Source organism: Corvus moneduloides, chromosome 1 (genome assembly GCF_009650955.1).
Source record: "Corvus moneduloides isolate bCorMon1 chromosome 1, bCorMon1.pri, whole genome shotgun sequence".
In the NCBI taxonomy this organism is placed as follows: Eukaryota; Metazoa; Chordata; class Aves; order Passeriformes; family Corvidae; genus Corvus; species Corvus moneduloides.
Genome location: NC_045476.1, coordinates 34,757,052 through 34,780,642, shown reverse-complemented (window position 1 = coordinate 34,780,642; position 23,591 = coordinate 34,757,052). Strand labels below are relative to the sequence as shown.

Genomic DNA, 23,591 nt, shown 5'->3' with positions numbered 1-23,591 from the left:
GGAGCTGAGGAACAATCAGTGATGATATAATGCTTACTCATCCTTCTAGATCGTGGGTTTTTTCTTTTTTTAGCCTAGATACCTAAAGGGGAAGATGGTTAACCTGCTAACAGTTCCCAAGTCACAGACTTGCTGGTTGGCTCCCAGTGACTCCTCTTCCAGTGCCATAAATTACCTGATAATTCTGAGTAAACTTTCAAGCCCTTTCAAAAGTCCATTTTTAGAAGCAGCTGATTTGCACCAGGAACAGTTAGTCCTATTGATTTATTCCAGGAAGACTGACATATTTCCCTTTCACATCTGTATTCTTGAAGTGTCAATTAGGACCTAGTCTGTAGATAATACAAACAAGTATTTCAGAGACTTCCAAGGCCATATATCACATTTAGTTTGGTTTTTCCCAAATCTTAGTATCAGAAAACTTCATGACTCTTTTATCAGGAGGCCCCTACACTTTATTTCAAATGACCAGTTTTGAAGGTTTGGGTTTTTTTTCTAATACTACTGCATCAGAAAGAAGATTTTGCATAGTAACACAAAAACACAAATTCAAATGAAAATGCTGCGCCAGAGCATAAAGAGACATCTATCCTTTCTGCCATTTATGACAGGTTTACTACAAACCACAAAGCTTATCTGACTAGGAACACACAAGTGATATATAAGCTGCTGAAAACAGTCAGGAACACAGCTTTGCAAATCAGATTAGACATGACCTTCAGAGTTAATCTGCCACCATAGCACCCAGAAGGTCTACATGAATTACAGAACCACAGAAGCTTTCATTCTGCAAAGCATTTCCACCATCCAAGCACCAAGGAGCACCTTCAGTGTTTACAACCTTCCCCTGTGCTGTAACCACAGGGAGCATTCAAGTCTCTTCCTGCACCACCGGATAGGTTTCCCCATTCTGAGGATGCACACACATGTTAAAAAACTTCAAGATACAAAGACATGCATTAAAGAAAGTCTCCACTTGTCTTATACAAATTAAATCATAGCTTTATAGAATTTCATGCAACAGTCCTGGACATACACAGCAGTAGTCTGGATGATGACTGTCTAGGGGTGTTGAATTTGCAATTCTTCTTCATCATCTCTGACAACTGAAGCTCTTCAGCTAAGCCAAAGACAGCCTACAAACGATCCCGAAATTGGCTACAGGAACTGACATGAATAGTTCTCAGTTTTCCTGTTGCTAAATGATTACATGTAGTCTGAGTAGTGAAAGGAGACTTCCTAGTCTAGACAACATGACTGTAGGCTCCATTTCCACCTCCAGTGTTAACTATAAGAAGATCTAAAATGCTTTGCCTTTGATACAGAACCAAAATAGCCACATCTTAGGAAAAAAAACCAAAAAACAACTAAACAAAAAGAAGAAAGGCACCACAACCCCTCATAAGAAACCTAGTCTGAAAAAGGAAGAAAGAGAAACTGGGTTGCTTAGAGGAAGACTGTTCTGTTACAGTGAACAAATCTGGAGTTGCATAGATTTTGATACATGCACAAGGAAAAAAATAAAATTATTTCTAACCTTGATACTGGATACAGCAGACAAACAACCTCAAGTGATGTTTAGGTTTGGCGGCAGTGTCATATACAATCATAGTTAGTTTGTCTTTGGATAGCTATCATATTAAAAAAGCTCTTAAAATACACAAGCCCCTACAGCTGTCTGCAACCTTTAAGTCTTGCCATTTCCAACATACATTGCAGTCATATAGCATGAGAGGGCACTGAAGAATTTCAAATCAATTATAATAAATCCAGACAGTAGACAGCAGAAGGTTTCACAATACACATCATCGGCTTCAGGATTCTTCACATAGCACTCTTAAATACACAACTGCAAGAGGCTCAGAAATCATCTTGTGAGTTTTAAAATTTTCAGTACATTCAGACCATATGAGCATTATCTGCCAAATTTATCATATATTCTTCATCCACTGGTGGGGTTAGGATTTTCCCTGCTCCTTCCTTTGCCCACATTGCTCAAATGCATATCATAATTTTGTGTGAAAACCCTTTGCAACATACTGAGAGCATTTTCAGTCATGTCATTGTAATCTCAGTTCTCTCATTCAATCACTGTCTGGAGTACACATAGCCAGGACAGAACAATTTCACATCGCTGCAGTATTTTGCCTTTCATCTTTAGCTATTTCTCCAGCTCGTGCTTTGCACAGGCTGCCAAACAAGCAATAGAAGCTGGGTTTATATTCAATCCAAACAGTCTAAGACTTCCATTTAATACTTGGGTCTCTGTAGGACGGGCACTGTGGAATGTACATCGTACTAACACTGTTGAAACAAATTATGCCCTGTAGGTTCTTGCTCTTGTCTTTCTTTCATGCATGCATGCTCCCCTCCATCTTATTCATTAGTGCACTGCAGTTTTCTTCTAGAAGATGGTAGTTAAATCTCTACTTGATAATGTGAAATGGTAACAGAATGATTTCTTTAGCTTTTCTGATTTTAACAAAACCAAAGAACAATAGGATGGACAAAATAAAGGAAAAAATCATCTGTCTCAGTTATCTGAACTCAGTCTGATGCTGTCATGGTTCACTGTTTAAATAATGACGCATGATTTTTTTATAATGTTAATTACATAAATAGGTACTTAGGAACTACTTAAACAAAAGATTATTTACCCCATTGACTGGAGAAACCCATGTGTCAGCACATCTGCTGCGCAGGAAGATTAAATCTGTTCACACAAAACTCATGCTCTCCCTTGCTAATGGAGAAGAGATTAGTAGTGTGAGACCTGAAGCAGGGGCTTTGGGTTTAATCCAACAGACCCTTAAGACTGTCACAATGGATGATGCTAGCAAACATCTCTGGATTTCTAAAAACCCAGTATTTACTTGCCTAGCCACTCTGGGAAAAAAACCCAGGATTTTTATTGAGGAGAGATTTCTATGTGTGCATTTTAATTTTGGAAGCTTCTGCTGTGTGTTAAGAGTAACAATCAGACACCCAGCAGCCTTAAGAGGAACTGTTGCCATGATTGTGCACCTTTAAGGCCAGACTGACAATGCTAGTTGATGATGTTTAGAAAGAGTATACTGAAAACAACTCAGTTACAGAGTTATCTTTGCCTTGGTTCACCTTCCCAGCTGCTGCTGAAGGACCTCCAGACTATTATTTTAATAGCTGTTGATGAGTGCCAATCCATGCTTATCACATCACCTTAGCACTGCTTTTGCATCCCAGGCTTGCAGGGAAGGGTAAGTGTCGGAAGACTCCGGTGGTGCAGAAAGGGATTGCCAAGACTACAGTTAATGAGAAGAACAGAAAACATGAGTCCAGTTTCCAGGTCCAGCAAGCACCCAACAAATTTTCCTAAGAATGTGTTCTGTCTGCTTCCACCTCATGCAGGAATGAAAGTCACATGAATGATCACATAAGCTGAATGAACAGTTAGGGCTGTTTACCATGGAGTTATTGCAAGTGTGCTCTAATAGGAGCAATTTACTGAGTGAACACTTAGCTTCAGCCAGAAAGGGCAATATCCTCCATCCACACCCTCATAAGGTAATTCGGAGCACACAAAATGAGCTACTGATGCTTCTATTCTGTGTCAGCCTCTGGCAGCAGGCATCCTGAGGATTTCAAAGTCTCCCTGAGCTAGGCTTTGCAACATCCCTTTCTCAAAGACATTAACAGCCACTTTTTCAATCCGTGTACATGGAAATGTGCAGCCAAATATACATACCCCAAACACGTGTTGCATGCACAACAGAAGCGTGCCCACACACGCCCATTCACAGCCAAATGTAGTATAAATAACCTCACTATATAAATAGGCTTGCTTAAATGAAGTCTCTTGCTTAAATAAGGCTGGCATAAATACTCTTTCTTTATGCTGCCTGTTTCATTTCATGTTTAAGTCTGGAAAGTGGCAACTCTGTTGAAATGACCAGAAAAACCCCACTCAAAGTCAACAGATAAGAAGGACAGGTGAGCTCAGCATCATGATGTCACTGGTGAAGATTTTGTGAAAAGAATAAAAGGCAGGCAATTTCTTTTTTTGCATGAGTGTCTCTGATGTCAAGGTAGATAAGTATTAGTAAGACAGGCAATAAGGTATTGCAAACAATCAGAGGAGATCCTCAAGCACTGAAGCAGCAGCCCACACAAAACTAAAGTTATAAAAATAAACCTTGCATTCTCAGTTTAAAAAAAAAGGGGGGGAAAAAAGCAAAAAGAATTAGAAAATGAAAAGTAACTTTTCCCTCTTTCTTGGCATCTTTGGAAGGACACCAGATGACTGTCCATACTCCTTACTGTGCTCATGTCTGTATTCCTCAATATGGTTTTATGGACATTTTCTGTCTTATCCTCTTCAAAACATTTCAAGAAGCTGTTAAGACTGCTTTCTCTGAAGATGGGTAGGAAGGACCGGCTGTCAGAAAGGACTCTCTGAACCTCCCTCCAGCAACCCTGCTTCACATTCAGCCCACACACCAGGCCCAGCTCTATCAGTGTTCTGGCTCACTTTGTCAGGGCTGTTGCATCTGCTCAGAACTTCCTTCCTGCTAATGAGTCTCTCTCTAATTGATCTTCAGAGTACATATTTCTTCAGTCTCCACCATCCACGAGCTAAAGATGTGTCAATACTGCACATGGCAATGCTTGCCATTGCAGAGACAAATCCTGCCTTGCACTCTCTTCGCTGAGCCCTCTGCTCTTTGCACATGGTAGGTGGAATGATTACTTCATTTTCCAAGTGAAGACACAAATTTATAAAGGTCAAGCAATGCAGAGGCAGTTGCCACAGTGGGTACAAACTCCAAGTTTTCCTCACTCTTCATTACCCAGCCTCTGAAACACAAACATATCTACAGTGCTAAGCCAGTAGTATTTTTACCTGTTACATTAGTGCTTTGTTCAGGGTTGGACCATTTTCATTCCATTAATGCTTTCCTTTAAAAACATTTCAGAGTTGGTTTAAAAAAAAAATAGATGTTTAAAAAGATTTCAGTCTTTCTTAATCATGCAGGGATTTATTTTCAAAGCAGTATGCCAGGAGTATTCCACGTGACTCTCATTCATGTTAAAATTAGAGTCACCAGAATAAACCCCATATGCTGCTTTGAAAAGGTACTGCAATGTGTCCAAGGAAAATTTTTGCAGCTTAATGCTGCTTGCACAATTTTTTGCCTGCTTTTCTTCTTTTGATTTATAAATAGATTTTTAACATACTTTTTTTTTTTTTAAATAACACTTTGTGTTATCTAGAAAAAACAAGAAAGAAGGGATTTGCTGGTTTTCTTGGTTTCTCTGCAGCCCTTTTATTTTAAAATTATCAGTTTAATCAGAGTAGTTTTGCTTTGTAGGATGCACAGCTTTTGGAAGCTTTTTTATAACTCTTTTTTAAATACAGTCACTGATGACAACCATTTTACCCTAGCCACAGTCCGCAGTGAGGTCTGGCTGCCCTCCACATCTGAGCTGTTGTCCTTTCTAGTGGTGCTCAATATTTCTGTGTTAGCCTGAAACTAATTTTCACATCTGGACAACAGGGAACGTCTTTCCGGAAAGGCTGAGGCAATAGCGTCTCCTTGGAAGTAACAGCACTGCTGCTTTGTGCTGGAGCCAGGCACCAGGAATATACAGGTTTCTATACTCAAGGTCCTGCCTTACTTTCTACCCAATCCAGAGCACCTGTAACACCTGTGGCAGCCACAGAAGCCCACCCACCCAAAGCCAGCTGCACTGCTGGGCTAACTGTGGGCACAGTGTGCCCTAGTTTGCCTCGGTAATCACGGTGAGCATTGCAGATGCTGTGCTCACATATGCACATACTGGTAAATACTGTTTGATTATTAAATTTGTCATTTATGACTGCAGTCTTTCTGGTCATTTGAAGAGAGAGAAAAAAAAAGTTCTGGCAGCTCTGGTTCTCTTGTAATTGCTCTCAAATTTTTACTGCTTCTAACTGTGCATGAGAGATTGTGCACAAAAAGACAGTGTGAGTGCCATCTCTTCAGTTTATCATCATCTTTCTCATTACTGTCTCAAATTGCCACACAGTTTCATTTCAGCCATTTACACCAAAAGTGCGGCAAACACTGTAACCACTTCATTACTTTAACCTTTAAAGGATGTAAACAAAGAGTAAATATTTTGCTTAAATGTGGAAGATGCTTTCCATCATAGAGGAAATAAAACCTCTCCTTGCTAACATAATTGTGCATCAGCATATGAGAAAAGAAACCAAGACATAGTTGCCCTGTCATCAAAGCACTGACAAGTGAGGTGTGGGCTAAGTTCCCATCTCTACCAGTAACTTTTCAGGCAACATGCAGGAAGACATCATTTATGTATTCTTGTTATCCTACTAAAAATCACTTAACATCATCTTTCTGTTCTCCTTTTCTACTCTTTGTATGTTCTGTTGACTTAAATGGTGTTCTCCTTTGGTCATAAACTTGTGCTTAAAAGAAATACCTGAAACTTCCTGGGATGGTGAAATGACAACTTGCACCTGAAGCTAGAACCTGTAAGCAACAGAGCTTTAGCAAGAGCAAATGTTTGTGTACAAGACAAGCATGTATAAAAACCCCAAAAAACCCAACAGCCAGCCACAAGACAACAAGCATCCCCAAAACCAATCCCCTAGTAGCCAAACATGGCTCTGCAACTTCTACACACAGGACCTGCTTTAAGTATTAGGGTTCAAATATGCTAATGAATTTCTGTGGTTAGAGAAGTTACCATGTCGGCTGAGCTGTAGTAGTAGCCAGTGGTAAACATTTAGTAAAACACACTTTTGTGAATGTTGGCAAGGAATTTTGAAGAAATGCTTTCAACATCACATTTCTGAAGGAGCTTGAATGCCCCTGAGTAATAACAGTTCAGCTGTCAGAGCTAAGACAAGCTAAAACTGCTTTAAAGGGATCACTGCAGTTAAGGGGGAAAGCCTGACTTCTTGAAGTGGCTATAGAATCCATCACAAGGATCTTTCGCACTCTATTTAACATTAGAAAAAAATTATGAGATTGGCTGGTGCTCCATCTGAGTTTGTTTCAATTATGATTAATGATATGAATTACTATTTCTTCCCATTTGGATAAGATCTCCTACTGCATAAGAAAGTAGTTTTTACATATAAAGCTACAAAATAATTCAGGTTGCTAGCCAGTTCTAGGCATCAAGTCCTGCAGACACAACAAAGCAAACTTCATATTTAAGTTGGCTTCCTCAGGGCAACTCTGGGCAAGTTTTGGGTTTCTCCAAGGATAAAGATTTCATAATCTCTCCGTGCAACTGGTTCCAGTGCTGCACCAGTATCAGTAGTTGGGAGTGTTTTATCCTTCCATCCTAACAGTTTCCTTCATTGCAACTTCTCTTTTCTTCTTTCTCTGTGTACTTCTGAGAAGAGTATGCATCTTCTCCTCATCCTTCTTGTTCAAACAATGGCAGAAGGTACAGCTGGATTCACCCTGGATCCAGCCTTTTCCAGGATGAACAAATCTGGTTCCTTCACATTCCCCTTGAACACCACATGCTCCATCCCCCTTAATCATCTTGGTGGCCCTTTCGTCAGTTTCTTCCCATTTCTAGGGCACAAAACTGGACACAGTTTTCCAGCTGCTGCCTCATAAAGGCCAGGCTGGGGGAAACAATCCCTTCCTCTGCCATGCTAGCTGTGCTTTAGCTAATGCAACCCAGCATGCAGTTAGTCCACACCACACAAGGGTGCACTGGTGATTCATGGCACTCATCAGCCCAGTGACCGTCCTACAAGCAAGCACCTACAATGATATTTGTAAAACATGAAATTAGCCTTTCTGAGTCCTTAATCTGCTTTGGCAATCACCCATCCTCAGCTTTTAGTATCAAAGAAAATATCTGCAGAAATTAATATCAAAACCCTCGCCATCATAAATATTAATACAAGATACTGAAGTGTTACTCTAGTACTAAAATCAAGAAGCTTAGAGAAGAAAATTTGAATCATCAAACTCTTTCAAATTATAATAACTAAAGCAAATTGAGCAGCTATGAAACATCCTGTTCTCTGGAGCTTAAAAGCAACAAGGCAATAAAACACCCTTAACCCATGCAAAGGTAAATAAGTTTTATGGAGATATTTTCTTTCTTTTCTCCTCAAGCAGAACCACCAGTTTAAAGATTTTGTCTGGTACTTTAAAGATTTTACACAGCAAAGGGCCATTTAGGCCATATATCTAATTGAATCAATTTTCAAGCTGCACACATACAATACCTTTTACCTGAGGTTCATCTCCCAGATTGGTGAAGACGGTTCTTTTATCTAAATGAATTAAACTTTGAAGCCCAGTGTGTGTGAAATTCAGCTAGATAAAAGAATATCCTGTTCTCTGCCATCATTATTAAATGTTGTATTTATACCACTACTTCTGAGGTAAGACTTTTTTGTCCATACAGATCAATTTTTAGGAATAAGAAACACATGTGTGCATGTAATTTTGTACTTTACAATTTTAACAGTGGCCCTCAGATTTCTACTACTGCTGAAAATACATAGCTGCCAGTAACACCCATCCTGGGTCCAAAAACTGGCTTCCAATATTCTATGACCTGAAAGGATCTTTTCTGATGTCTTGATGGATGTGGCTGTCCAAAGTAGTCAGTGGGTGTCTCCAGCTAGAAAGTGAGAAAAGCCATTAACAAGGCAGGTGGAAGCACTATGAGCCATGCCATTATTCCAAGGAAAGAGGACAGGCAGAAAGAAAGTCTGGGGGAATAAATCGTATTGAAGATTGGAGTACTGAACAGGGAGAGAAGCTAGAGGAAACTTCACTTAAAACTGAGAGAGAAATTCAGTAAGATTTCTACCTCCAGTAACTAGCTTTTAAAAAAATCACATATAGGTCTTAAAATGCAGGAGTATCAGTTATATGACAATCAGACCAAAAAAGAAAATCACTGGGAAGGAAACAGCCCTTTAACAACTTCCAGATCCCTAGGGAAGGAAACAGTCCTTTAGCAATTTCCAGATCCCTAGCTTACATAAAAATGAGTTCTTGGAAGGAATCTGAAAATCTTGACAGCTATGAGATTACATTCTTTATCTCACACATCTGATTTTACAAAAGCAAGGATGTTTCATTTTTCCACTTGGTGACTTTAGAGACGTTATTTTCACTATGAAGGGCTGGTCAATTGCTTCTGAAGAGGCTGACAATGTAACAATGATGTGATGAGATCTGTGGTTTCCTTTGAGCTCTTGGTTAAGTACAACAAAAAGCTCTAGGCAGCATGTACTATTCAAGCAAAATGGACAGAACTGCAGTTTTTAAGTTCTTGCTGCTGAGGTTCTCTTATCAGCAACACAATTAGCATCAGTCAGTTTCCCTAAGACAGAAAACTGATGCTTGAAACCTGAAGACACCTCTCCAGAGAAAAAAATTACCATAAAATTCAAAGCATGTGTGGAAACTGTTTCTCCAGATGCTTTCACACACATCTTCTAGAAGCAGACTTGACATTCTTGATGGAAGGATTGGTTCTTGAGCATTTCAATTTCATGGCCATGGCACAAATATTCAGCTGACATATCATTCAGCTGACATGGCAACACCTTTAATCATCTACACAAATATCTTTTTCAAGGATTCTGGTATTTGTTCCTTCACCTCTCTCTGGTGTTTGGGTTAATATACTTTCATGGTATCAAATCTGTCTCCCTTCCTGCGCTCAGCTGTTTAGGTGATTCTCCTCAGCTTTCTGGAGAATTAGTGTCAGTATTACTGAGGGCCTTGCTTCTCTGCTTACCATGACCAACATATGAAGGCAACTTTAGGAACTGGAATGGAGCCCCTCAATAAATTATATTTTAGTCATCAGTAGATCCACAACATTTTTTGCATACTATTCAAATCCACAGTGAAGAGGGGAAAAGGCTAAGAAAAAAGAGCCTTACCACTTTCAGAGGGACACACAACACCTTCCATCCCTCAGTAAGCTATCTAGCTCTCAGGCGAAAAGTGGCAGAACCCAAGTTCACATGTCTCAGCTTCACCACCATCCCAAATAACAACTGCCTCTGCTGTGGTCTCAAGGCCAAATACTCTCTGGGGCAAAACCTAACACTTCCTGCAGAAAGTACATGCTAAACCCCTCACCTCCTCCATTTTCCCTCTCATCCAGTGTCTGGGAACTTGAGGACAGTTCACATTAGCGCACCAAGGCCCAGTTTAACCTGTGATTAGCCTAATAAAGGTAACTACAGGAGCCAGCAGAGGCAGGTACCTGTGTCAGCCCAGTGTGCATGGTGTGGATATGGACTGAGATAGCTGGTGTGGGGAGGGGAGAGGAGAGCCCATCTGCACCCACACACCATCCTCTCCTCTCACGCCGCCTTCCAGCAGCCCTCCCTCCCATCTGCCTCTATCACAGCCAACCTTAATTTACACTGGTGCATCGGGTAGCAGGCTCAGCTTGTCAGATGCTGGCCAGTTACCTCATGTGCTAAAAATAGAGACAGGCAGCAGCAGCGACTGACTGGCAAACGCCTCTTTAATGGTGACTGACATACTCGATCAAGACAATACGCGAGATGTAAGCTGCAAACAATGAAGGACATTTGTGTAAGGACAGATGAGACAAAAAACAAATAAGCACCCCGGCTTTGCTTATGAGACACATATGAAAGATTTCTGCTGCTCTTTTCAACCACAGTGCTATTTAGATTACAATTACTTAAAGCAAACCAACAATAACACAAGCTCTTCTGCTACTCCAAGAGAGGCTATAAAAATCTCATTGTCAGCTGCATCATTCATCATTATAAACTCATTTCAACTGAAACAAAATATCTGAGACATCACCTCTCCCCCCTTCCTTCCCTTTTTTATTTGCCTATAATAAGGTCTGTAGTCTGGGGAGCTCTCAGGCTGAATTCCATGGATTGTGATTCACAAAATGAAAATCTGGTATTATATGCCCACTGACATTCACATCAGCAGCAATTCATGCAGCAAAAAGCCATATGCCATGCACCTCTGATTTAACTGTACTACAAAAACATATCCTAGAAAGAATAAATAAAAATACAGAGACAAGAGAGGTTCCTGGGATCTGATTATTATCCACACTTTTAGACAGGAATGACAGGGGCAATATCACAAAATATGCTGTTTTGGTGACAGTTCCAGTTAGGTTATATCATTTCCCTTCACAGCTAACACATTCTACATGCAAGTGAGGCATTTTTTTTCCGGTGCAAAAGGTTTATGTGGAGTAGAAAAAGAGCTGTTAGCACAGATAACCTACACTCAGTGTTTCTCCTCTGGTTATCAGACTTTCCACTCAATCATCTTTTTGAAGGCTGAGAAGTTTATTGGTTTGATCAGCACCCACAGAGATGAAAATGAAGAGTGCTTTGAAAGTATGAAGTACCAGCAGTTTTAAAAAATTATCATCTCCGGGGTGTTACACAGACCTGTATGTGTTCTACAGTAACACACAGACTTCACTAAAAATCTGGGGGATAAAATCCCTTCTGCCAATGATGGCTAGATTTTCTACAAATAAGAGATTCTACTGCTGAGACCAACAGAGGCTTTCATCACTGTGGAAAGGACAAGACAAGCTGCTGGCCAAGGAATGGATTACACTAAAATACTCTTTTCCTTTTTTCTTGTTTTAAATAACAGATGTTTTGTTGAAACATCCTTTCCTTTCCTTGCTTTTGGCTTGAAGAAACCATCTCTTTGTTGGTCCACCCATCCTGGCATGTAAATGGGAGAAAACAAGCTTGAAAATGCTTTTCCTTTTAAGGCTATGCCCTCCATGAAATTATTGCGTATGTGATCACTGGAGAAGGATCGTTCTTCTATAACTAGATCTGACCCTACTACTAAAGACTTCCAAAGCCTTGTGGCAAAGATAGAAAATAGTAAAGATACTATTTTAAATGAAAAAAGTCTTTGAACTAGAAAAGGAGTTCATAAGCTACGAAGTGCAGAAAAAGGACAAATTAGACTGCTTCATTATGCAGCCTAAGTACTTACTTTTCACAAATTAATTTTTAAAATGTATTTGCATTCTTGACAATGCTAGTTCAGACTGAAAATTTTTCAAAAGGAAGAAACCATCTAGATTAAAAAATGTGATACTGTTGTGCAGTTCTTTTGAGCTTGACAGCCCCGATTTTTGGGGTATGAATACTTAAATCTGATTTTTACAGACCGATGCCTCAGTAAGTGGAAAGATGCATCTTCAGCATCTTAAATACCCCATCTCAGGTTCCTGCAGCCAGGAGCAGCAGATGAGTGCTATGGGACACATTTGGAGATCTGACAGGTGGAGATAAATGCACAGAGACAGAGAAGACCAAACAGAGCCATTCCTAAATGAGCAGCTGATGAAGGCATACATTTGGAATATCTAGGCCACAAAAAGCATAGAGGGAACATTGACCAAATGCTAGGGAAAGGTCTTAAACAGGCTCTCTGTATCACATTAAATTGCACTGCTTAAAGCAGACCATTCTCAAGGAAGAGGTTGATAATGGATCTGACAATCCTTCTGCATCCAAATTATGCTTTCTGTAAGATTCCTATTGTATTTGAAGGGACTAATTTCTTCAATTAAAAAGTCTTATTTTGTCTGTAATCTATGCAGCAGACTTTCAAAATGTTAATTGCTACAAATTTTTTATAAATTCGTGCATTACACAATTAATGATACAATATATTTATGGCAATTATCTGTTTCCAATAAAAGTTAATAAAGTGTTTTTGGCCTCAGGTGTGAAAATGTGGGATTTAATTTGTGCTAATCTGCCCCAGCCTGGGGAATACTGAATTCATTCTATGTGAGAATAATTTATTTGCAATATCCCTGACTGATATAAACAAAGCATTCTCAGGGGAAGGTGCAATAAAGCTAACAGAGAGGTGCAATCATTCCACTAGCCCGGCATTTCCCAATGGTAAAATGCAAACAGAACAGCCTTCCAAAGCTTCTCCCAAAAGAAGTTAAATTCATCTGCTTCAGACCCATAAGAAAACAAAAATGCTTTGGAGGGCATCTGTGAAGAGCTATTTATCATCGCCTTCCTTTCTTCTTTCATTGAATTGAAGAGAAGGTGATAGACAGGTCTAAAGACTAAGCAAAGGATTTTACTTTCAAGTTTGTCAGAATTATTTTTTCTCCTGTTTGACGTAATGGTTCTTTCACTTTCTGAAGCTACCATTTGCCATCCTTCTCCTAGCCTCCCTGTGCACCAGGATGGAGGGAAAGAGGAGCACAGAGAGAGGAAAGCATCCCTTTGGGGCTGAAGCTGCTACGACATCTGTGGCAGGGTCATGGAGGAGGCTGGAGCCAGTGGCCAGACATCCTGGTTCTGATTTTGACCCTGCAGCTGCTTCACTGCCAAGGCACTTCAGCTCTGGGTGCCTTTGCCTCCTTCCTGTAAAGTGTGGTTTATCAAGACTAGGCCAAGCCTGCAAGGAGCAGAAAAGTGCAGACTATTTTTAGTGGCACTAGAGGGGATCACTTGAGCATGCTGGGGAGCTGTGACTCCCACAGGAGGGAGGCAAAGCCCGGTCACTTCCAGGTCAGGCACAAAGCTGCCATGGCAAGGACTAGCATTAGGACAACAAGGTTGCAGCAGGGGGGCATTTTGGACAGGATCTATGGACAACGTGCTCCTTGAGTCTCCCCAGTTTGCAGTGGATCCAGCAAAGCTGGTGACAGCTCCTCTGCCACATTGCTGCTCTGGCCCTTTCAAAATGACCCCCTAGGCCTTTGCTTCCTCATGGGTAACTCACATTATCTGACAGTGGATTTGGCCCACCACACATGTTTTCACACCAACCACTGCTCACACAAGTTTGCTTTTTAAGAGCCTGTCCTTGAACACTCAGCCATACTTTGAACCTAGCCTTACACAATTACTCATCCCTACAGCTGCCGAAAGCATGACAACACTGGAGAAGCTGAGAAACCTGTGGCATGGCATTTCCCAACCTCCACCCAGGAAGGAAATGGTATTTTTCATTTTTATGTTATGCTTGGTTACCTTTTCTGTTATCTTGTCAGCGAGCAAGGAATAATGTTCGCAGAGTCTGAGCATGAGCCATAAACATCTTTTGTGGTTATCAAATGCCTCCGTGTTTGCTTTGCTATTTAATTACAGGACTCACGTAGGGCATTTATTGTTTGCATCTGTTGCTGCTGTGAACAATGTCTACTCTTCTGATCACCACAAAGGCAGTTTGTTATGTGTATCCCTGTCAGTGACATGTTTTATCATCTTGCTGAGCAGACCCCCCTGCTGCAGGGGGATCTGGTGCTGCAGCTTGGCGTGTCCCTGAAATAGCCAGATACTCAGGATACCAGGTCTGCCACTGTGAAATGGATGCTAGCTGAATGCTGAAACCAGTTTTTTGAGGTTTCTGAGAAGATTTTTCTTATTACAAAATATTTTCTTCTTCTTCTTCTTTTATATTATATAATATTATTATATATTCTTATTACAAAATACATTTTCACGAAACATTTAAAAGCTCATGTTTTATAACATGATGATCTCAAACACATGTCCAGAGGCCAAATTAACTGAATCTCTAAGTAACAAGAAAAATGCACTGGCAGCATCATTAGCCAACCTCATCCCACTTTCCTATTTCTCAAACCTGTAGTTTTAGTGAATGCAGTGGATTTTGTTTTCAAGCACCATACATCACAGTACTTACAATTTTTTCAGTTTTGCCTCCTCCTATTTAACTTTAGCCATGTTGGAATGATAATCTGCATCTTGTTATGAGTTGCAATTTTTGGTCATCTAAAAACCAAAAGCTACATTAATATACTAATAAAAGTAGCCACATTGTGCCCATTCTCTACAATGCAGCTTCAACAGTCTGCTAGCCAAGTCAAAAAATTTTGTCGTTTTCCTTCCACACTGGGACAGGAAGCAGTTATTTTTATACTTAATCTGTTTTTTTTAAGATGGCACTAGGTACAGAATTAGCAAATTGCTCATTCTGTTCTGCAGGTTTTATAAGACAAGCTATAGCTGCAATTAAATATCCATTTGCTCACCCTTCCTCGTATTAGCATATGAACTTCAAACCTACGAAAAGCAGCCAACTGAAATCTCTGGAAACCAGAGTTAAGAGGATAATCTTGTCCCCTATACAATGTCCTACTTGCTGTCTCCTTGTATCCCAAGAAACAATATGTGTACTTTACAAGAAGTTCATTAAAGAGATACCAATCGCAATGTCAATCCACATTAGGGCAACCCAGGTGCATTTACTAAAGTACATTTAGTGGGAATCAACAAAAAATTTTCCTTTGGGAGTATGCTTTCATTTGGCCCCACGGGAGGAATTTTAATGTCAGGCAGGTACTTTGCATTCCACCTACCATCGTGTTAAAAATAAACAGTAAACCCCAAACCAATTTAAGTACATCTCAGTCTGTGTGGCAGCAGAGCCTGATTACCCTGAGCAGAGTGTAGGTGGTCCCTCCATGAGGGAAATCTGACTGATGGGCACCAATTTAAATGGGCAGGCTGCTGATGAAGGTTTCTAGATGTTGGATGTAAGATAACTCAGGCCAGCTTTCCTACAGTCAGCACTGACTCCAAAAATCAATGCACAATGCTTTCTTTCTGCTTTAATAAAACATGTAGAACTACGTAAAGCTTGGAGACTAGATTATATTTTCAAAGCCATAAACCATGCTGTCTGCTCACAAATGACTTTGGAGAAACTTGTAAAGTGTCCTTTGATAATCTGTAGGCTCAAATAAAAACAAAAAGGTTTCAAATGGAATTGTTGCCACTTGCATGTCTATCTATACAACTGCATCTTAATTTCTCTAGGAAGCTCACAAAACATGAATTATGTATGTCTTAAAATGTTACAAAGGCATACTATAAGCTTAGCTGCCTGTCTGAATTATTCTATTCAGACATCTACTAGTATATAGGGACAGGTTTAGGTCTGACAGTGTCATACTATCATCATAGAGATCAAAGGACTTTTTCTCATGCAAGACTTGACAAAACGTGTCTCTTTTAATGAATAAGAGTTGGATAAAGCATGAGATCATAAATGTTTCACTAAAACACCATAAAATCCTTCCAACCAAGTGCTGGTTTGATTATTTTTGAAACTTTAAAAAGGAATAAACCTATATAAACATAAATTGAAGAACCATGATGGCACAGTATGCCATTTTGTCATCAAAAGGAAGTCTTAACATGTGGCTTAAAGAACCCTTGAGAACAGGCACTAAAACCTGAGGGGAAATTCAGTCACCTCGCCTCTTTTAGTGCCTGTCATTCCCCAATTCAAGAAAGGAGGAAGTAATTCTCTGTATGTGCACACAGACCTCCTACAGACCCTCAATGCACAAGCTACTGTGATTAATCAAAAGTTTGAAATTAAACTAAGAAGCTCCTTTTCTTTAATTATGATTAAACATCAAAGCAAGCAGTCTAGATTTTTTAGCAGAATCTCCAGGTCCCAAGAGTTACCAATCAATATACTGAGAGTGTCCAATTTTGTTCTGGAGGTTTTAGAGAAGGAAGGGAAGGAGAAAGGAATAAAATGAATGACCCCATCAGGCAGGTGGATGGTAAACCATAACAAAGTGGTGTTTCATACACTACCATGACAATCAAGTTATTGAAACTGAAAAACAGTAGCACAAAGAAAAGATGAAGGATTTTTTTTTTTTTTCACACAAGTAAATTACTGCATCTTGTGAGGTCTGCTCTCTTCCCGTTCACTTCTGAAAGGACGGGCTGAATGCTCCCTGGGCCCACGTGGCCCTTGCCTGCAAAGTTTTCAAAAGTGGCTGCATAGAATGGGTACCCTGAGCACACAGGGAAGATGCAGGCAGAATACTAACATGTTGTGATCACCAAAGCCTCTTGCCAGGTAAGGATGAAAAATGGTGGTGTTTAGTTTGGTAAAGCCATTGGCTGCACTGGCAGCTGTCACCCACCAGCCAGATGGGTAAACCTTGGGTACCACTATATAACGTTTCAGCCCCCACAAACCCTCGAGTGCTTCACAAGCCCACACAACAACACAGTTTGCTTCACTCACAGATCCCTTCAGACGCTTATCAGCTGAGTAATGCACATCACCACCACATGTCATTTGAAGTGGATAAGAGCGCAAAAATCTCCTTATGACTCTAAGAAAGGATTTAGATAAGCAAAACATAATTAGAGAAGTGTTAGGAATGAGAGACGCAAGAGCTTAGCATTCCCTCCCCTTTACGGAAACAGTTACAAAATCAAGAGTGATTTCTGCAGGCAGAGATCCTGGGTTCAGGATCATGCAGCACAGTGCCACCACCAGACAAAAACCGTGGTAGCCCAATGGCAAATGTTTCAGGTTTGCCCCGTGGAGTAAAGAATTGCCCATGTCTTCAGTGACACATGCAGTAAGACATAGTGCCGATCTTGCTGGACTTGACAGAACTGATAGGTGAAGTCACAGGATTATCAGCAACAGAAAACACAAGTAGCAAACTAGTCAGATCAGAGAAAAAATTCCCTGATCTTCTACAAACCTCCACAACAATGCCTAACACTGCAAAGTAAATTATTTTGTTTTCTTTTTAGGGTGACCTGTGCCAGTGCCAGAAATGGAACCATTCTTTTTCTGAATTCCCTAGGATTACTAATAATATGTCAAGTCAAGTTGTGGGAAATTATGTAGACAAATCCGTCTTCTACTGAGATAGAAGGCCTGTAAGTAATAGGCAGCTGTTAATATATTTATTTAAAACAACCACATATTATGAACTAGTCTTTATAAAGTTGCTTTTTAAGCTCTTGATTTTAGCAACACTATACTGTTCAGTGAATTATCTTGCTCTTGCTCCTTCTGTGTTCCTAGATCATTAGGTAGGAGAAGCATGTCAGAAATCCCATGTAAGGACAAGCCTCTAGGTCATCTGGCTACGACAGCATGCATTTTGGACTTCCTTTCTCTCTTTAGCCAGGACTCGCGTACTGCTGCCAACTAACTTGCCTGGAAGAACTCAAGAAAGGTCATTCTTCACTGTGACCTAAGAATTCACCTTCACTCTGCAGTAGAAGATGGACATTGGGGCACTTCAATAATAGACAGTTCCAATTACAAGTCAGGCCTGATCATTCCTAGTAGCTCTCACATAACATTTAAGTCTGGTGACTTCAGAGCACTTGTAAGGCACATGCTGACATTGAGCAACAGTCTCACTTTTCACTCCCAACCAACAGTTCTATAACAAACATCTCCCAGGGAGAGGCTCAAGATCTAGTCAGATGATCCCAACGAAGATAAGGATGCCAGCTGGCCACAAAAGCATGAGTTTGTCATTCTTAGAAAATGCCAGGGATACTGTTCAGCCTCATGGTAAATTAGGTAAAAATTGGATGTCTAGGGACCATTAAGACAGACCTGTTCTTTATAGCTTTTCTGAGGGTCAGAAGATTGGCTGAAGCTTCCAGAATTCTTACTGAGGAGGTTTTTCATTGAATTATTACTTCACTGGTTTTCAGGGTTTGGTGGTTTTGGATTTTTTGATTTTGCTTGTTGTTGTTGTTTTTGGGGTTTGGGGGTGGGTTTGTTTGTTTGTTTTGGTTGAATTTTTGTTTGGTTTGTTGGTTTTTGTTTATTTGGTTTGGGGTTTTTTGGGTTTTGTTTTTGTTTTAGCAGGTTAAACTGCACAGCACTCTGTCATGATTGTGTCCACTCTTGAATGTTTTATCACTTTAGTGCTCACATGAAATCAAAGGGATGCACAAAATTATCACTGCAGTACTCTCTCTGCATTATTTACAACCTTGGAGGCTGCAGCACTTCAGCATAATATTGCTAACATAAAAAGGCAGAATTTCCCCTCAAGCCAGGATTTTAGTCTCATAGTCTGCAGTGCAACATGACTGAAAAAGGTCTATAAACCTCCTTACCTCTCCCATCCTCTATCCACCACTTTCTAAATGCTGGCATTCCGATGTGCAAAGCATCCAAAGGGATGAATCTCTAGGCTCTCAGCAGAATGGGAATTAGTAAATCCCTGTGCCTCTAGGGAAGAATATATGGCCTTGTTTCACCATTCTGCCCAGTCATTCCCACCCCACCCTTTTTCTTGCCTTGTTAAAGTCCTCTGAAGTTGCCCTCATTTCCTTCCATGTCTTGTTCAAAAGCTGAATGCAGATACAGAAGAACTCCTCAAACGATCTGTCATGGGTGAAGAACATGGGATGGAAATCGTTGCAGGTCTCACTGGCTAAAAACAGAAAAACAAGGGGGGGTGGAATAAAACATGTACAGGCAGGAGCTTCAAAAAATAAATGTAAAATACAATCAGCCACAAAATTTAGAAAGCAAAGTGTATTTGAGTGAAATCCCAGTTCTTGCAGCAAAGGATGTCAAAACACTGTAGAGAAAAGCCAGCCTCAGCCTACAGTCTTAAGGACAACAAAACACAGAATAGACCCTGTCTTTAGGAGACTGACAGCAAGAAGAGGAAGTGACAACCTGTTTGCCTGAATATTCTCTCAATGTTTTTTGTTTGTGCCAAGTTTTGTTGCTTGCTCTGGGACAGAGAGACAAAGGGAAAACGCACAATTCTCCTCATCAAAACAAGAGCCTTCCCCACTGCTAACAGCATGCTCCATCCTGCCTGCTGGGTACCAAACACCAGGGCCCATCACTCACAAAATAGGATTAGATCAATGTACACACTGAAATGTGAAGCTCTGCTGACAAAGGAGATGATCTACCATATTGTACAGAGGTAACAAGAAAAACGTTGACAGATACAATGATGAGATTATAACTGATTAAATTTGTTCTTTGAAAATAACCAGAAACAAAAGCAATGGACCTTCTATAATCTGTCCCTTATCTGAGACTGACATAATAAAAACCAACCAAACAAAACCAAAAAACAATCCCCAAACTTCCTTATTTTTAATAAAACACTGGCTTTAAGGGGGGAAAAAAAAAAAATCAAGGAATACTGTAGTGACGATCCCAAAATGGAAAAGCAGGAGTGTGCTGTGATTCTCCTTGAACAAAGAATGAATTTTCAAAAACTAAGGACTGAAGCAATGCTGACCTCTGGGCACATCTGAGCAACCTGAGCAGAGAAGGACCTTTAGCCAAGGACTGAAAAAAATCTTCAGACTCTGCCATGACTTGCAAGACCACTTCATTAGGTTGCATATCTATGTTCTTAAAAAGACAAAGAAAAAAGTCAAGCTGAATAATCTTTCTTTATATACCTAGTCCCCAATCCTCTCAGCTTCAGCTTTCGCCCCTTCATGAGTGCGCCTTTGAACTTTTCCAGCAGCCACTCATATGCCTAAAAAGCATCATCTTTCCTTACTTCAGGATCAAACAGCCATTACTTAGGCAAACTTCCTCCTGTCCAAGAACAGCAGAATTATAAAGCACTGGGATAATCAAGCACTGGGATAAATCACATTTTCCCGAGGCTGAATCACTGTCTGACACCCACTTTCTCTCACTGGAACTGGACAAATTAGACTCTGGGCAGGAGGTTGTAAATGGCTCAGGCAGGCTGACTCTGCACCAGCTGCAGACACTTGGTCTTGGTACCTCTTCTAGCCACAAAACCGTCCTTTCAGTGTGTTTAGTTACCTCTGCTGCACCAGCAGCTCTGCTGTAGGAACATAAATTGTGTTTAGAATCACCTGAACCCTCAAAAAAAAAAAAAGTTTCTGATCTTTCCCAGCATGCAGTATTCCAATTATAAAGCAAAACTCTGAAGTTTAATTGTAAATTTGAAGCTTAATTTTAACATTAGATTTACTAAGATCTAATCAATTCTTCAGCTACATGGCAAGGATGGGAGTTGAATCTGGAGCACAGGTTTAATTCTAATCAAGTAAACTCCATTTACTTCAAAGGATTTGCAGTCAAGAGGGAATTAGTCAAAGCAGGGACCTATATTTATGAGGAACAACTCAATCCCTTTAAAAGAATAAAATGCCTCAGGCATGCTTTTCAGAGCACCTTCAGCTTCCATTCATTCCGCTGGAGCTGCAAGGGCTCAGCACTTCCAATAATCAGACCTTCAGCCTGTAATAATGTCAGAGACACAACAGAACAGATTCTCAGAGGGCACTTGTCTTTAAGTCATGAAATACTATAATGATGAGTAGAAATAAAATAACAGAAGAATGCAGCCAGTACCTTCACTGTATAAATCACAGCACGAAACAAGGCAATAACCCTCGACACACACTGGCCTTTCAGATCCTTCTCAAAGCCTGAGCTTCTCACTGCTCCTGCTCATAAAAATCAATAAATCAAAATTAATGGAAAGGCTAGGGATTCTCAGAAAATTGATCATCGGTTCTAACTCATGCTCCTTATGATAATCACCCTCAAACTGTATCTACTATGCTGACTGTTCTGCATGCAGAATTGGAGATGCCACCTCTCCCCACCTTATTTCGTAAGTAGGCAATGTATGGTGTTTTATGCCTTTCAGTCTCAAAATGAAAGAGTAAAAATCACTGTTACTGATATAAATGGAGAAAGGTGGGCCTGTTAGAAAGCAGGATAAATGTCTTAAAGCACAAAACAGATCTTAGGAATAATTTGAAACCAAATGATAAACAGCTTCTCCAAAATTCCCAACATCATCCAGATAGCAGAGAAAAGAAAGAAATCCAGTCTGCTTCAGCAGTAGATTTTTGTATGCCTCGAAAATTCTATCCACATTAATACAAAACAATAGAATTCAATGGAAAAACCTTCATGCTGCAGCTCTAGTTAAATCTATGTCCTGCTCAGAGTGTTTAAATATCCAATGAAGGATAACCCTTGTTTCAATACTTTCCTTCTCTTTTTGGCAAGTGAGATGAGGATGAAGGAAAAGGTGATGCTGTTGTTGCTACTGTGTTGAGACCAAAGTAAGACTGAGTTACAAACTGCTGTCTTTGCCCACACTCTCCAGCCCCAAGGCAGCATCTCCGATATCACAGCACTGCCTCTCTGTGCACAGTGAGCAAACTTAGAGGCTGCTCAGTTTCATTAATTAAAAACGTCTTGAATTTATTTTTCCACTAAATTGAAATTTGACTAGTTCTAAACTGAAACAGAGGTCTAGCCTTAGAAAAATTTGGAGACCTTCTGCATAAGAGTGCTGCGTGCAAAATTCTGGCCCTTAAGCCCAGCACTTTCTAACCATCCTTTTCACAAGCAGGGACCAATCACATTTACAACCACATAAAAACATCCACATGGCTGCAATGTGGGGACACAAATCATCATGATTATTCACCATCAAGTTTTAATTACGCCTCTGAGAGATCACCTTCAAAAGGCAAGCCACAGATGTCTAGCCTACATAAATCAGGTGAAGATCTTGTTGATTTTCCATTCTTGGCACAATTCTTGGAGGTGTAGATCAATATGCCACCTCTCAGGATACAAGTAGTCCCTCAAGTTTCTAGCTGATCTGTAGCTGGAACTTTGAGAAAGCAGCTTAGTTCATTTCTCATCATAAATCGCACTGGCAAAAAAAAGAGCTAATTTGTACCTGGGAGTTTATGTGGTTCCTACAGTGTGTATTTTTAGTGTCTACCCAACACAATTTTGTCAGTTGCTTCCTAAATTACAGTAAAGACATTCAAGAATCCCAGACTGTTTGAGGAGTAAACAGATTTGACATGTTACGTTGTTCCTCTGTGGATTAGTAGAAAACAACAGGCAGAAAAAAAAAAGTGAGAAAGACGAAAAGAGCTATACCTTCATTTTATACCCCATCTCTAAACACCTTTTCCCAGGAGACAGACTATCATCAGGGTTGAATTTCTTTTAGCTGTGTCAAGAACACCTAGGTATTTGCATATTTGTGTAAGCCTGTCTTGAAAGGGCACAGATTATGTGATGGTGTTTCAATAAGTGTTTTGCTTGAAGTAAGCAGAGATTTAAATTTCAAAGTTGCTGTGGGGAACTGAATATGGACAACAGGGATTTCTTCATGCAAGAAAGACTCCAGGGAAGGACCAGTGCACCAGACCAGACAGCAGGCTGCTGTGTCACCTCACTGTTCAAAGCAGTATGAACAAAAGACCACCAGTTCAACAGAAACTGGCTGACTGCTGTAAGAGCTTGTTACATTTCCCCCCCATGTTAAAAAGTAGACTACACGTAGATAACTATAACTAGTTTCCACTTGGAAGGGAAGGAAAAGGTTGATACAATTTCTTACCTTAGACTGTTTTGTGGAATACTTGGGAGTAACATAGGGATAAGATCTCCCTGCCTCCAAAGCTAAAACAGCAGGCAGAGACACAGTAATATACCTCTGTAGGCAAGGTACTGCCCTTGATCTAAAGGAAACTCTGCCTTCTTTCTGACTCTGCTAAACTGCTGTGTTGATACTACTCATCCCCCACCGTGTCTTTAAAATGGCATGTGGTCATTCTGACGTCTCTTGTGAAGTTCTTGAATTCAAGAAATGAAAAAGGTTGTACTGGTATGAAGGCCATATCTATCATGAAGGGAATGTTTGAAATTAGGAACCACCCAACCCATTATTTGCAAAATCCATTCATGATGCTTTGGGGGATCAAAATGAGGTGA

At 40.2% G+C, this 23,591-nt stretch overlaps 1 protein-coding gene across 4 annotated transcripts in view; it reads right to left on the bottom strand.

The window, feature by feature from the left end:
* ELMO1 (engulfment and cell motility 1) overlaps positions 1-23,591 on the bottom strand; it is a 305,632-nt gene that overhangs the window by 84,822 nt on the left and 197,219 nt on the right. For all 4 annotated transcript variants that reach the window (XM_032105001.1, XM_032104994.1, XM_032105017.1 and 1 more), the window contains one exon: positions 19,118-19,254. In XM_032105001.1, the coding sequence (XP_031960892.1) occupies positions 19,118-19,254 (137 nt within the window). The remainder of the gene's footprint in view (positions 1-19,117; positions 19,255-23,591) is intronic.